The sequence below is a fragment of the Mustela erminea genome, chromosome 9 (genome assembly GCF_009829155.1).
Source record: "Mustela erminea isolate mMusErm1 chromosome 9, mMusErm1.Pri, whole genome shotgun sequence".
Lineage (NCBI taxonomy): Eukaryota > Metazoa > Chordata > Mammalia > Carnivora > Mustelidae > Mustela > Mustela erminea.
Genome location: NC_045622.1, coordinates 74,364,501 through 74,380,409, shown reverse-complemented (window position 1 = coordinate 74,380,409; position 15,909 = coordinate 74,364,501). Strand labels below are relative to the sequence as shown.

Below are 15,909 nucleotides of genomic sequence, written 5' to 3'. Positions count from 1 at the left end.
AAAATTGCTGCCATCACACAGCTTATATTCTAAGGAGAAAAGATCACCAAACTTTAAGCAGGAAAACCCTCACAATTTTAGAGAATAAGTGCTATGGAAAAAATAAAAAATGTTACAGAGAGTAGCCAAGGGTAGGACCAGAGCTCATTTAGGGAGAATGGTTAGGAAAGAGCTTTCTGAAGTGGTGACATTTGTGTTACAATTTAAACAATGACTAGAAAACAGATTTGCAAAGACGTGGATGCAGGGTATCCCAGGCTAAGAACTATGTGATTGCACAAGCCTGTTTGAGGAGCACAAAGAACTATGGTTTGACAGTTGAGAGGGCAGAGGAAAGAGCAGTAGGAGTTGAAAACAGGGTAGTAGGTAGGTTCCCACTCACAGAGACCCTTACCTAGGACCCAACTGGGACATTACTCCAAGAGGAGTAAAAGCCATTAGACCATTTTAAACAAAAGTGTGGCATAATAGGACTCACATTTTTTTTTAAGATTTTTTTTAATATATTTATTTGACAGACAGAGATCACAAGCAGACAGAGAGGCAGGCAGAGAGAGAGGAAGTGAAGCAGACTCCCCGCTAATCAGAGAGCCCAATGCAGGGCTCAATCCCACAACCCTGGGATCATGACCTGAGCTGAAGGCAGAGGCTTTAACCCACTGAGCCACCCAGGTGCCCCAGACTCACATTTTTAAAAAGCCCAAGCTGATCAGTGTTTGGAGAATGGGTTTGGAGCAGGCAAGACACCACTGCAATCACTAGCCAAGCGATAAAGGAGGCTTGGGTCCTGGCAAGACATGGGTGAACTTGGATTCATTTTGGAGGGATCACCAATATAAGACTTCCTAATGTAGCCGATACTGGGAGTGAGGGGAAGTTTGGGACTGAGGACTTCTACAGTTTGTGAATGGAGTAAATGGAAGTATCATTAACAGAGACTGGGAGACAAGCACATAGTCCTCTCTTCTCAAGACCCTGAATTCAGGAGAGCTTTGACATACCATAGTTCAGCTACATGATTAGTTAACTAAGCTACTAGTGCTAGCCTGGAAACCTAATCAATACTTGCAACACTTTTATCACAAAGCATTAACTAAAAATTCAGAACAGTTTCTTACAAATCTTCTCAAACATGGTTTAAAGACACGCAACAGTGCTACTTTCACCTTCAGTCCTGACCCTTGGCCCCCTTGATTCATCAAGGGCTCCTTCCTGAGCCCAGAACTTAACAATTAACCCAGTGGCTTGACCCAAATGCAATAACCAGGATTTGGATTTGGGCTTTTTCTGTTGTCTTTTTAAATAATTCTGAGAAGATAGTTAAGGGGAAAGTGTGGGTTGATAAGAGGGGCTGGGAGGACAGAACAGACGCTTTTGCAACACAACCTTGGGAACAAAGCAACAGAGGCAGAGCCAAGTCAGCACTAGGAAGAAGGTTCATCTGTATCTGCTGCTGGGAAGGAGGGGACATAGGGGTTAGTATGAGCAAAGGCTAGAGATCACAGTCTTGGAAAGATGGGACAAGGGGCATGAGGATGACAGGTAACTGGGTACCAGAAGATCTCTCCATTAGTCATGCATGCACCATGGGGTTGAGGGGAAGGATACGCCAGGGTATTATTTCATGCATTCTGAATCCCTGGAAATAAATGAGAGCTGGAGCTTAGGGTTAAGATTCTATTAGCACAGAAAATCAAGAGAGGCTTTGATTTCTATGCTGTCCAATGCAGGACTTCAGGAGACCAAAGCCCGTATTTAAGTATAAACTGCGCTACATGTATCATGAGGTTCATGCATTTTATAAAAATCAAAACAGCAAGAGTTACCTGATTAATCCATGGATAATTAGAAGTATAATTAAGCAACTAGCTCTTTTCCCATGCATTCTCTTAATCAGGAGTTCACATGGTCTTGTTTCTATGGAAACGCCTACGTACTACCCTCTGCAACCAATAAATAGCTACCCCTTTAGCTATTCTGAAACCACTATCTGGTTGAATTCTGACTTTTCTGCCAGTTTCCCAGCCTCTTAACACTCAAAGGGTCAGGCCCGTTATCACACCAGTTATTTCAAAGAAGTTATCAATCTCCTTGCTAACAGTTGCCGTGTTCCAGACATTTTAGTGGTTTTGTGACATGAAATTAAATTCGTACCAATACAGATTATTTTTTCCACAACATTTCCTTGAATCCATCTCCACTCATGTATTTACCAACGAGGAAAAGCTTAATCATTATAAATGACACTTGGTACCCCCACTGCCAACAATACGCTCCTGACAGAACTGATAAGACCTGATCCTTCCACCCAAGGACTCTCCCCGAAAAGATTTAATGATGGAAGCCTACTTTTGCAATATATTGGCCTCAGGAGTACACATTATTCAACTTCCAAGAAAGACAATCATAAGCGTTAATTATATAAGTTAATGATGACCATAATGGTAACTACTGTGATCCATTAAATGTTTAGTGAATACCAGACAATTTGCTAAGTCTTTGACATGCTTTGTTTCACTATCATCATCATTGGGAAATCCAATTTCCCATGTTGGAATTGGCTATAACAAAGCACTAATTTACAACTTGTGGTCTGCAAAAATTCTATCGCAGGGCAGCAGGGTCCGAGCAGACTATTAATGACCCACTCAATTGGCACTTTTTCTAGTAACTTTCAATGCTTGGTCTATTTAAAAAAAAAAAAATGCTTTCAATCATGAGCACTGAGCTAGAGCTTATCTTTCTGAAACCACACAATTTCTACCAGCTAATTCAGGAAGGGATACGGTAGGCTTTGACTACATTACGCAAAGGTAATCGCACCCTCAGATAATTGCACCCCTCAGCACTTCCACGATTCAGACAATTATTTCTCATGCATGCCACACATCCATCTCCTGTTGATTATCCCACTGGTCCATGCACTCTTCATTCTGGAATCCCAAGTAAAGGAGAAGAAATGCTCTGGAATAGTGCCAATTTTGCATTACAAAGAAAAGAGAATAAGGTGGACCCTTAAAATAGGTCTTAGAGCTTCTACCCTGAAATATAGGTCACATCCACCCACATTTCATTGGATCAAGGAGGTAGCAAGTGTTCTGAAGAAAAATATAATATCGGAACAGGACAGGGGATGGAGAGGGTAGGAAGTAGAAAGGAGTTGAATATTATCCTGACTTCATTTCTCTGAGCATTAATATCTGGCACTTGTAAAAAGAAGCCAATGTGGCCAACGCTGCCTCTTCCCTCACAGGTTTACGCTAAGTCTCCAGGAGATAAAGTCTCCAGGAGTATAATATACACAGAGAGGACTTTGAAAAATCCAGAGCAGTCTGTAAGTAAAAATTATTATGACTTAATGCTAATTGCAGTACTTCCCATGGTTGGCAGATTGCATGAAGTCTATGACACCACACTGGCAGATTGCATGAAGTCTATGACACCACACTGTGCTTTTCTTCTTCTAAATAACTTTCAACTACAGCAAGAAAAAGTTTGTGAGGCTACTTATGCAGACTCCATATTCAGGATAATGAGTAGACCCCCCAATTGCTATACTTTCCCAGACACTGCCTCTCATGTAAGCCAATGTATCAGGATCCATTTAAGACCAACTCATTGAAAATACCATTGCAGAGATAAAAAGCCTCGGCAGACCAGATTCATAAACCACCAAAATCCAACTACAACTGTTTTCAAAATGGGGAACACTGGTGCTGAGTTGGACAAGGCAAAATGAAACGATCTCCTCTGAATTGTATCATACCTGACAAAAGGTCTTATTATCTTCTATTGATTGACTAAGAGTTCCGATAGCTTCTCGATGGTGGTTTCTCCCGCAATCTCTGCAGAGCCGGAGTCTTTAATGCACCGTATCTCTGCTACTACCCTAGGAAGTTAAGGAAATTGAAAGCCTTTTGTGCTTCTTTCTCCACTGAGAGCCTGAATAGGCTTTTCAAGATAGCCTGGACAATGTGTGTAATATTTTGTTTTAATTTGCAAGGCAGTCTTGTTCATTGTACATTGTACAATATAGGTCATTTTCACTCCATTTATACTCGGAGTAAAAAATAACTTGCCCAAGGCAGTTCATAGGTACCTAAGGATCTACTTCTCTCTCCACTATGGTAAGACAATGAACTCAGCCTCAGAGTCCCTGGTACCCAGGTGGGCACTTGGTGACCTCTAATGTTGTCTACCAGACCATTGCTGGGCATAGTTCTGATGACAGAGCTGGGACATGACCATAAACTGTGTTTGACCATAGAAGAATGGGGCAGACATAGATTTCTGCCCACCTAAAACCACTCCCCCCTTCCCACTGCCACAGTCCTAAGTGGTTCAGCTAAAGGACAAAGATCATTTGGTCTCAGGGAAGACAAACCCCTACTCCAGCTCCAATAATTGAACACAACCCAAACCAGTAACAGTCATCTCATTTCCCTTTCCCAAAAATTGTGCTAGAGGTAAAAAGGATGTCACCCAGATCTGAAAACCATGAGAGCAAAATCCTTCTGCATGGGGGCAGGCACAGGGGGTTACAGGGAACCTTCTAGGAAGAGCCGTCTTTATACACACAAAGAACCTCACAGAGAGAAGGGTTTTTACCCATCCCCCCTTCCTTCCTTGCTTACTTGTGACACTGGTGTTAGGACATCATGCTTAAGGCTATGGCAGTCATCAGCCACCAAAGGAAAATAAGGCCCAAGTCCAATGTGCTGACAATGGCAGAGTGAGAGGAGAGGTAGACATTGACTCTAAATGAGGATACTCACTCCAGTTCGTTTCCTGTGCCTCCCACTAGAATGGCTGGTATTTGACACCTGCTTTACTCCTGAGTTCTATTCTTATACCACACATGGGCTCTAACATTTGATCATTTCCTCTAAGTGCTCTCTTCTGCATGCACAAGCCTGCTGGAACTCGCAGGACGTCTCCACAGTGAGAGAGAAAGGATGAAGCCTGAGCACATCACTGTTACCCAAGATGGCGCCACAATATGCACTGGCCCAAAACAAGGCACATACACTAGGCTAAAAAGAAATACATCCAAGAAACAGTGATTCAGACCTCGAATCACTCATCATTACCAGTAAGTAAGGCCTCACACACAAAGGACAGATTAACAATCACAAATGACTTCTCATGCAGTTGATTTAAAAAAAAAAGGCATCAGTGAGGAATGAAACAGTCCCAAAAGACTTGCAAACCAGCAATTTTCTCCAAGATTCTGCTAGGTCTCAAGAGCTGAACGGAGTCAAGAATGGTAGGTATACTGGTTCTGCCAGGAGGTGAGTCAGGATTCTAGTTATTTTGAGGTTCCTTCTGTCATTTTTATAATTGTTCACAGTCTATCCCCAGAGAGAACTGTGAGTAAATTTTTTAGATCATTACCTGGCTTGTAGGATTTTTCCATGGGAAATGAGGAGGAGAATATTCATATTATGAAGTTTTGAAATTAAATTTTCTGACAAAAATTAAAAACAGCCTAAGATATTAAAAAAAAAAAAAGTAGGGATTAATGTGAAGTAGGGATTAATGTGAAATTAACAGCATTCTGGGGTGCCAGGGTGGCTCAGTGGGTTGAGCATCTGACTCTTGATTTCAGCTCAGGTCATAAACTCAGGGTTGTGAGATCAAGTCCTGTACCAGGCTCTGTGCTCTGCGGGAGTCTGCTTGAGATTCTCTCCTCTTCTGCCCCTTCCCCTGCTCACATGCGCATGCTAAGATAAATAAACATTCAAGAAATTAATGGTGTTCTTCCTCAAAACTGGCAAATGAATAACAAGATATTGAAGGATAGATGAGAAACGATTCATAAGCAAAAGGCCAGCTTCATCCTCCCAACTGCCTTGTTTCTTTAATCAAGTTTAAATCTACAAAAGTAAGCCAAAGAGGAAATGGAAAGGAGAAATGGAAAAGACCTACTATACTGTATCGTTAATGAGAAACAAAGAAGTAGTGAATAAAGTCAAGTCTTCCTAGGAGAAACCAAAACTATAGGCCATCCAAGTACTGAGCAGTAGTGACGATTAGACACATTTTCCTAACAACTCAAGCAGTCCTTAGTCAAAGCCAAAAAAATTAAGCAAGGACCAATGATAGAAAACAGACAGAAAAAAATTTACCATTATCATCATGAACTCTCTTTACCTTGAGAATGCATGAGCCAGCAGAGAACCCGGCCAACTGGAAGAGCGTGATCAAGGTTTTTCAGCATTCGCCCCATTCCAGACATCTACTTTCCCGGGTTACCGAGCATCAAGGTACAATGCACTGTTTGCGGTCATAACAGGAATGACTGGGTCCAACCAGGACACAAAACAGCTTTGCCATCACTTCGTTTATCAGAACTTCCCTAAATTGATGAGACATAGCCAGTGCGCTCTGAGAATGGGCGCACTCAGATACTAGGGCACTAGACAAGACCAGGAGTGTGCAAGGCTCACTCCAAGGTGGAGCACTGAGCTCGGAAAGAGGCATTCACATCAGACACGGGAGCTGTTCTGCTCTCTAGAGTGGAAATGGGATCAGTGATGCTTGAAGCCACTAACCCCTATAATGGCACCCGTCCAAGTGCCAAAGTTATGAGTCCATCTGTCACGGTGACTTTTAATAGAGTTTGTGAATTAGCAACTCATGAATCAGTCATTAAGAAGCCCAGGTGAAAAAAAATCTGACCTTGGCAGGTGAAGAAGAAGGCAGTTAGGCCAAAGGTAGGATCAAAGCATCATTCAGAAAGAGGATCCACCATGTCACATTTAGCTGAACTTAGAAAGAAAAATCTACGGAAGACAACAGAAAATTATGTCTTTACGGTTTTGCTAGTGATTGTTAATTACAGTGAAAGCAGAACATTGGATCTGCTACAGCCCTATTGCTTTTGTGGTTTTGCTGTGTTTCAGAACAACCTCCAAAGGTCTCGCTCTCACATGCTACTGAGAAGCCTGGAGACAGCAGGAGAACGGCGCACCCTCAAGAGTTGATGTCATTTCTTGGAGGTTCCTGAAAGACCAGAACTAAGTGATGGCTTCCAACCATCCACCATGTCTACCAGGAATACATTTCTCACCGATGACTTTATTAAATAGCTCACTTACCTTCACAGTAAGTAGAATCTCCCTGAACAGAAATGTAACCATTCTTGCACTCACAGGTAGCTTTTGTATTCCAGTTTTTACACTCTGAGTTTTCACCACATTTAGGACCTTCTGCACAAAAGTTATGACCTAAAAGAAGGGAATAAAATTTCATGTCAGAAGAGAAAAGAAGACTTGCAAATCCTAAAGTGTGAATTTTCTTCAGTCTATCAGCACCATACATGAACACAGACCTTGGCAATGTGCAAGGCTGGTCTAGGAAGGGAGTGGAAGAAGAGAAATGGGAAACTCTGGACTCTCTCATGCTTGAGATGTTTCTCCTTAATGGTCAAAGCAGGTTCCTTCTGGAAGGCTTTGATCCATGCGGACCCTGAATCCCCTTCTCCTCACTTTCTAACATAACCAGTCTTTTTAAATTGTCTTACCACAATATTCATGATTCATAGAAAATATAACAGAATGAATCCATGTGGATATATAGAACTAATACGACCAGAATATTATCAGAGCCCCTTAATGACACTTCCCCAAAGAGCCCCCCTTCTGGCCATCAAAAATAACTATCCTGAATTTTGTGTTAATCACTCCCTTGCATGTTTTTTAGTTTGGCCAGATATAGGCACTTATTTCTAAATAGATCATTCAGTATTTGCCCGTTTTGAACTTCCCATGAAAGAAATGTTATTTTACATATTCTCTATGGTGTTTTTTTTTCTATTTGTCCCTGATAACACCCATAACCATAGTTCATTCATCAACGCTATATGATATTCTATAGCAATGAACATTCAGCCATCTGTCCATTATGCTACAGACGGGCACTGGGATGACTTGCAGGTTTTGAATCACAATGCTGCAAGGAACATCCTTGAATGTTTCCCAGGGGCATCATTTTTTTTTTTAAGGATTTTATTTATTCATTTGACAGAGAGAGAGAGATCACAAGTAGGCAGAGAGGCAGGCAGAGAGAGGGGGAAATAGGCTCCCCGCTGAGCAGAGAGCCTGATGCAGGGCTGGATCCCAAGATGCTGGGATCATGACCTGAACCAAAGGCAGAGATTTAACCCACTGAGCCACCCAGGTGCCCCGGGGCATCATTTTTAAAGCACGTGTTAAACATTTATTTTCCCAACACTCTTTCTGAATCTCAGACATTCCTTCCAGGATAATTACTTTTCTCCCTACAATACCCTTTTGACACTCCTTTAGCTCTCCTCTACTTCTAGACAAGGAAAAAGAAGCTCAAACTGACATCTAGCTAGTAAGTGGAGATGCCAGGGTTCTAAAATCAGGTCTGGTGAACTTCAAGGCCCATGTACTTTTTACCGTATTATACATCCTTCTTAACAAAATTTAGGGATTAAAAAGTGAAGCGTTTAACTATTCCTCAGGACATCAGAGAGTGAACCCAAAGCCATAGGTGAGCTCAGTATCAGATTCAGCCTCACTACCTGCGATCTGCTAACTTCCCCCAACCAAAATCAGAGCAAAAGCTTAACTTGCTGGAAATCTGCAACCTCTGCCACTCAAAAACACTTCTAGGAGGATTTAAAGGCTTAAAATAACCATTACTAATAAAAAGACTTGCTTTTGCTACCGAAGAGGCAATTTTTAGACATCACAGCTCTCACTGCCAGAGAAAATGCCTGGACTTCCGTCCCCATGTCAGAACTGATCAATAATTACGTTGTCACGTTTTCTTGCATTGGGAAGCCTGACTCAAGGTCATACGTGCATCCATTATGACATGTATTCTTTGTTTCTTCTTTTTCTTTCCGGGAGACTGCAACTGTCCTTTTCCTTCTGTGTGCATTTGACAGGCAGGAAAAAAAGCCACTCAAACAATGTTGATGTCCCAACGCATCTTTATCAAGCGTATGCCATGTCAATCCACAATGAAGGGGGTTGGGTAAATTGTATTTCAAGGACAATGAAGGGCCCATGGGACAAACCAACCTTCATGTCAAATCTACTTTGGTGCGGCCTGACCACTGTGCTCAAAGCCTATGTTTCATTCATTAATCCAGGCCTTCTTTCAAGCAGTACTTAGTCACACTGCCCACTTGCCTTTCTGCAGGAGTGAATGATCTTTATTTATGGGGCATCTGCTTCTGTGGATGGAGGCACCACACAAGCTTAGAGGAGCAAAATAAAGATGAGTGAAACCTGTTCTTTGCACACAAGGAAAATTACAAGCTAAGATATTACACGCCAGATACAGGGGTAGTGTAAACAAGGCAATCTATGTTAAGTGAGATGTGAAAGGTATAAATAATCAGTGTTTCAGGGAAGCAGAAAGCACTTCTAGAGGATATAAAACTTGACCTTGGGTTCATCACAGATAGAAACATGGGGAGGGGTGAGGAGCAAATCCTACAGAAAGGAAGGGGACTCCAACCCATGAGGAAGAGGGGTGCATCTGGAGAGTGTCAAAGAATCTGCCACTGATATAATAATAATAACATTTATTGATTACATACTGTATGCCAGACACTCAAGTGTTTTACATGCATTGGCCCATTCAATTCTATTAACAACCCTATGAAACTGAAATTAATATCTGTATTTTAAAGAGGAGGCAGTCGCGGTTTGGAGAAGCTAGTCATGGTAGGCACACAGAGCCAGAACCCAGGTCTGAGGCCAAGGTTATTCCTCACTAGGCCATTCCACTGCACTCCCCAAAGCAACAAGTTCCTAAGCACTCGACATCCAAAAGCTAAAGAAGATCTCCTTTTTGCATGTGTAGGTTCAAAGAGACCACAATATACATTTCTTCTCATTCTCAATATATCTCTATTTTCCGTGCAGAAATTTCAACCACTTTTAACAAAAAATCCTCACTTTGATCACTCCAACTTCTTTAAGTCAGGGTCTATGTCTGATTCATTTCTCTCAACCAAAGCTTCCCACACAAGGGTAATTGGATGGAAGGCTTAGAGATGGATAGACTTATGGCCAGCCAGAAACAGGGGAGGGTAAATTAACAAGTGAATGAACAGACCAGTGAATCTATTGTGGTATTTAATGCCTCTACCCTCTGAACCAACTGGAAGGCCAATGTGACTGGTTTGCTAGTCACCATTTTTCTTTCTCTAAGCATTTTTATTGAGGTGTAATTTACATACCATAAAACTCACCTCTATATAAGGATAGGCTTTGATGGTTTTTAATAAATTTATACAGTTGTGAAGCCATGACCACAATCCAGGTTTAGGACACTTTCATCACCCCAGCTGGACATGCTCATTCCTTAAACCCCACCCCAGCATCGGAACTGGCTGCCACGTCATAAATCCTCACTTCTCCACACTTCAGAATCCTTCTAAAGGATCTGTCTTTCTTATCTGATGTGTTTCCATAGCATGACATTTAGGATACAGATCCTTCCTTTCCTGGATATTTGTCTTTGGTTGCCACCACAATCTCCTCAACACGTCCTCTAGCTAGCCCCTGGCATTATTTTTCCTTCAGCTGTTTATCAACAGAGTCTGATGCACGAGACTACTGAAAGTCACCTTCTTTCTTAAATCAATTTTTTTTCCAAAATTAGAAACTGTGATTAGATTGTGGAATACACATACACACAGCCCAATATTCAAGTTCTTCTACTTGACTTTTTACTTGACTATTTTTAATAAGTGCCTCGCGCCTCTGGAATTATACTCCTGTAATAGAGGAATATGGCAAGTTCTTTTAACTAGCACTGGCGCAAACACAGAAAACATCTTAATTATAGAAACTGCTATTTCCTGACTTCTTCCAACACGCCAGGCATAGCGCTAAGCCTATTGAACACCTTACCTCGCAAAACCCTCGACACTCCAAAAAATTACTGTCATCCTTACATTACACATTAGGAAAATGTGGTTGAGACGTGAACTTTTTTTATCCAAGTTACCGTAGTCAGGATTTGATTCTGAAGGTCTTGTGACTTCATTCTGAAGGTTTTGTGAAGAACACTAAGAAAATAATCCTTCTGCAATTTAAATACTTGGAAGCTTAGTATTTGTCATTAGACAACTAATGATTACACTTAGTAGTTGTCATTAGATAACTAACGATTACACTCAGTGGATTATCACCCATCTATGTCCTATGAAAGGTTTCTAAATGGGTCCACTCAGGACCCAACTGCAGGTTCTGCCAATCCATTCTCTGCAGAAACTGAGTGTAGGGCAATGCTTGTACCCCATTATTTCTGGCCCCTGGTTGATAACTTCTACTCTTCCCTAGAAACAACAGTAAAGGCTCAGAGTCCCCTCTAGAGTATAGGAAATAGCACTGACTATCCAGCATATCCCACTTTATAGACTATACCAATAGAGCCAAAAGCCACTTGACAGTGTATCTGGATGTCCTGCAGGCACTCACAGGTCACTGAGTCAGAACCAAACGCTTGATGTTACTTCCCAAATCCACATTCTCTGGGCTCTTCACATTCATCTGCAGTACCTTTATCCCCCTAAACCAGAAAACTAGGAGTCCTCTTTGCCCTGACCCCTCAAATATACTGCCCACCCTCCAGGTTCCTAATATGCCTAAGTCACTTCAAACACTTAAATACCTATCAGGCCACACTAAGTGTGATCTGGAACAAAGGAATCTATAAATATGCAGAGAACTATACCATGTTCCTCTAGAGGCAAATATATAGCCAATTTCTCTAACACAACTTAACCTTTAACACTAAACAGAGTTATTAAAATATATGGTACTGTTGCATGTCATTCTTCACATGCTTCATGGAATAGAAGGTTAAAATATTGTGTCAATTTTTATAAAAATTTTTTTTAAAGATTTTCTTTATTTATTTGACAGACAGAGATCACAAGCAGGCAGAGAGGCAGGCACAGAGAGAGGAGGGCTCCCTGCTGAGCAGAAAGCCCAATGCGGGGCTCGATCCCAGGACCCGGGATCATGACCTGAGCTGAAGGCAGAGGCTTTAACCCACTGAGCCACCTAGGCGCTCCTTTATAGAAATTTTTTAAGCACATCCACCTACATCAACCAAAAAAACATTTTCTTTTCTAAGTTTTAAAGTTTAAGAGTTCTACCTTTTATTTTTAAACCACAAACCTACCAGCCCAAGCCTAAGTTGCTAATCACCAAAATCACCTTAATTTCCTTACATTAATCAACAAAGCCATTCTGGAAATGGAACTCCTAAAGAGCTTTCCAATTAGTCCACATTCAGTGCACATAAACACTTGGGGAAAATTTTTGAAACACCATGAAAATGAGACCCTGATACTTTTCAGCAGTGGTGGGGGCAGGGAATAGAGAGAAGAAATAGAAGTTGCCTGCTCAGGTCAAGTTATGATTTACTTCAACTGTACAAAACTGGGTAGAGGCTTCATGTTCTCAAATTGGATTGCATATGTTAATTTTATGTTGTAAAAATCTCCTGAACACATCATTTCCTCCTCCACTTCACTGTAATAAGAAAAACCCATCCTAATCCAAACTATTATCATCTCTCAAATGGACATGGCCTCATTTGGCTTCCTGTTCCCCTTCTTGCCCAGTCTCTAATCCATTTTGCACACAAAGGGATTCTTTTAAAACAGATTGGATCACTTCTCTCTTCCCCTTAAAAAAATCTTTCAACAGCTTCCATTTTACTGAAGAGAAATACAAAAATCTTTAACTTGGACTTGAGTCAACAAACAAGACTCCCTCTCTCCCTCCATCATTCCTCTCCAGCCTTTTTAGTTCTTCTAGTCTTCCCACCTCTTTCCAGAATCAGTCTTTACAAGCTTGCTCCACCAATTCACAACATGATTACACATCACTGCCAGAGTAATTTCTACTCAGTCTTCAAGTCCCAGCTTAAACATAAGCTCTTCAGAGAAGGCTTCCTTGTCTCCCTAGTCTGAAGAAAGCCCCATTATTTTCTTCCATAACACCCGATTATTCTTGCTCATAGCAGTGAACACAATTATTATGTATTTATTTCTGTGTTTACATAATGTTTATCTCATTAGAAGCTCACTTCTTCAAGACAAAGGACTGTGAAGTTTGGTCACCTCATGCCTAAGGCAATATGAAATACCTTACAGGCAGTCGAGAAATATTTGTTTAGTTAATGACTAAATCTTCTCAGTCCTCCAAAGCAAGGATTGAGTGTTTTAAAGATAAATACACCAAGGCTCAAAGATGTTAACTATCTCCTCTAGTTACACAGCTGGTTGGTGACGGGTGGAATAGGGCTAAAAACCCAAATATGATTCTAATACCCTGCCTCTCCACCCCAGCCCACATGACTGCCCAGTCTGCATTTTAATCATCAAGGGACATTCCCATTCCAGGAATGCTAACCCTGGCCTAAAGAGTCCAGGACTCCTCCAGCCATCAGCATTCTCTAGTCCATGATGTGTCCTGATCTTTCCAAAAGAACAAACCTTGTTTCTTTCTCCAGGACACATTCCATGGTAGCTTGCCACCTGGATACACCAAGCCAGAAGAAATTTAACTTAATCCCATGACAGTGTATCATCCCTGAATAAGATACTAAGGTGGGTGAGACCCACTTGGAGCTTGGCCTCAAATGGCGACCATGAGCAGATACTCAGAGGAAGACACATTCTCTACAGAAATGAGATTCCAGGTCTTATGTGAATGCCTCCTTAATTTTAGTTCCTAGCATGGGCACCATTTATCCATATGACAAGTACCTACTGGTTATCCAGGCACTGTGTGAGGCTAAAAGCAGAGAACAACAACAAAAATGCCGTAAAAGGCATAACCGTGCTCTCAGTCATCCAACACACACGCAGGAATGACCTACGTGCAGTACTGGGTTGTACAAAGATGCTCTGATGGAGAGGAACAAGGTGCTTCAAGAATGTATCCTAGAAAAGGGCCCTAATACAAGATCTAAAGCCATGTGAAGGCTGAGTGAGGCTGACTGGACAAAGGACAGGAGGAGTTCCCAAACACATGAAGCAGCATGTGCCCATATCATGTTCAAGGAAATTAGTGAAGCAACAGAAATGCTGAGGTCACACTTCTCAGTTGTGAACAGTCTAAAACGTGAACTCCCCTAATGGTCCTATATCTAGAGTTCTGTTGTCCCTGGAAGACCATAACATGAACAACTTGCTGTCTTTAAAGCCACCAGCCTCATCTGCATATCAGAACCCTGCATATTATAATGAGCCGCCACACACACACACACACACACACACACACACACACACACACACACTGCCACTCTCTAGATCCCACCCTACACTTTTTATAATGATAGCAAAACCATTCATCCGTTCAGCCGCATCTCTGGCTTCCACAGTCAATAATGGACAAGCATCTTTATGATTCAATACTCTGACTTCCACAAGGAATCAGTAGGCCACTAGCCTTGGGCAAGATTTGATTTGTCTCCGCGGCTCAAGTTTGATTCCACCAAGAGCATCCTTTCTTTCCCCCAATCTCCTACCCCTAACGTGTCCTCCTTTAGGTCAAGCAAGTTGTCTCTGAAATGATGTATCTGGACAATGGAAAAATGCACTCTTAACTTAAATCCCGGAAAAGCTTTCCCATCACTTCTGCTTGCCCAACCTTGGAAGTCACATAAGAACTAAGGTATGTGAAGTACAGTATATTCCGTGTGCCTCACTGGTAAAGAGATAACTCCACCCACGGAGTGCCTGGGAGGGATATGGCCCAAAGATTCTTTATGAAAACTCAACACCCATACGTACTCCACAACCAACACACATACCATAGAAGCCTGGGCCCTTGGTGGTAAGAACATTCTATTGCCTCCTTGTTGATGGGGTTAGGCCTATAGGATGAGCCCAGTAGAGACTGAGCTCTGGACTCTCCCAGATTCTCTCTTAGATAGCAAACCATCTCTTTTACAGTAGTCTACACTTAAGGGTCTCCCTATCCAAAGCAGCCTGCCCTTAGTTTCAGAACTTCCTCTGAGACAGTGTGTCTCCTTCTAGAGGCTCCGTGGGCCCTTATACATTACAGCACTTTCACGGCTGTGAAAGTCTCCGATGTCCGGAGATTGTACTCATCTCCAAATACCCTCCACTCCCAGCCTCAACAGTTGAGCAGAGAGCCCTGTCTTTCCAGCCCACCTCAGCCCATGGCTGCTGGGAGGGTGATCAGATTCCAGCTCTCAGTATGCACAGGACCTGCCCCAGCTGCGAACTGCCAGTTCCTCTACATAGGCACTAGATAATATACTCATTAAGTGCCTCTTTCCCAGGCCTCTTTTAGTCTCAAATACCCTGAAAACCCTCTCTCTAAAACCATGTCAATTAAAAATTCTGCTGGAGACTAGAATGATGAGGAAGACTAGCGGGGGGAAATCATACGATGCCAAAAGTCTTCAGAGGACTTAATTGAAGGGCATAAAATCTTAAATAGAACAAATAATCTCAACTCATTTCAGTCCAGTCCAGATGACAAGGCAAGTGAGCATGAATTAAAATTACAGATAAACACACTGGGAACAGATGTTGGCAAGAACTTTTTTCCCAACACCGAAAGTCTTAAACACGCAGTGGAAAACCCTCCAAAGTCACTAGCGACATTGAAGCTACAATTAGAATCAATTATGAGGAGAGTGTCAAGAATTCTGGAATGGGCCAAATGATCGGTGTGTTTTCCTGGAGCAGCGTGGAGGACGCGTGGTCAAGACGGTTGGCTTTTCGCCCCCCTTTAATGGAGCCCACTGACGATTCATGAGCAGTCTTGTTCTTCTGGGGCTGCATTCACACTTTCATTACTTCTTCCAAGCAGGAGCATAGATATCACTCCAGTGCCCACTCCCCCTTTTTGCCTCACACTTTAAGTG

General features: G+C 42.0%; 1 protein-coding gene across 2 annotated transcripts in view; it reads right to left on the bottom strand.

Annotated features, from left to right (window-relative positions):
- The window catches only part of NELL1 (neural EGFL like 1), an 833,013-nt gene that overhangs the window by 604,996 nt on the left and 212,108 nt on the right, over window positions 1-15,909 (bottom strand). For both annotated transcript variants that reach the window (XM_032359330.1, XM_032359331.1), the window contains exon 12: window positions 7,101-7,229. In XM_032359330.1, the coding sequence (XP_032215221.1) occupies window positions 7,101-7,229 (129 nt within the window). The remainder of the gene's footprint in view (window positions 1-7,100; window positions 7,230-15,909) is intronic.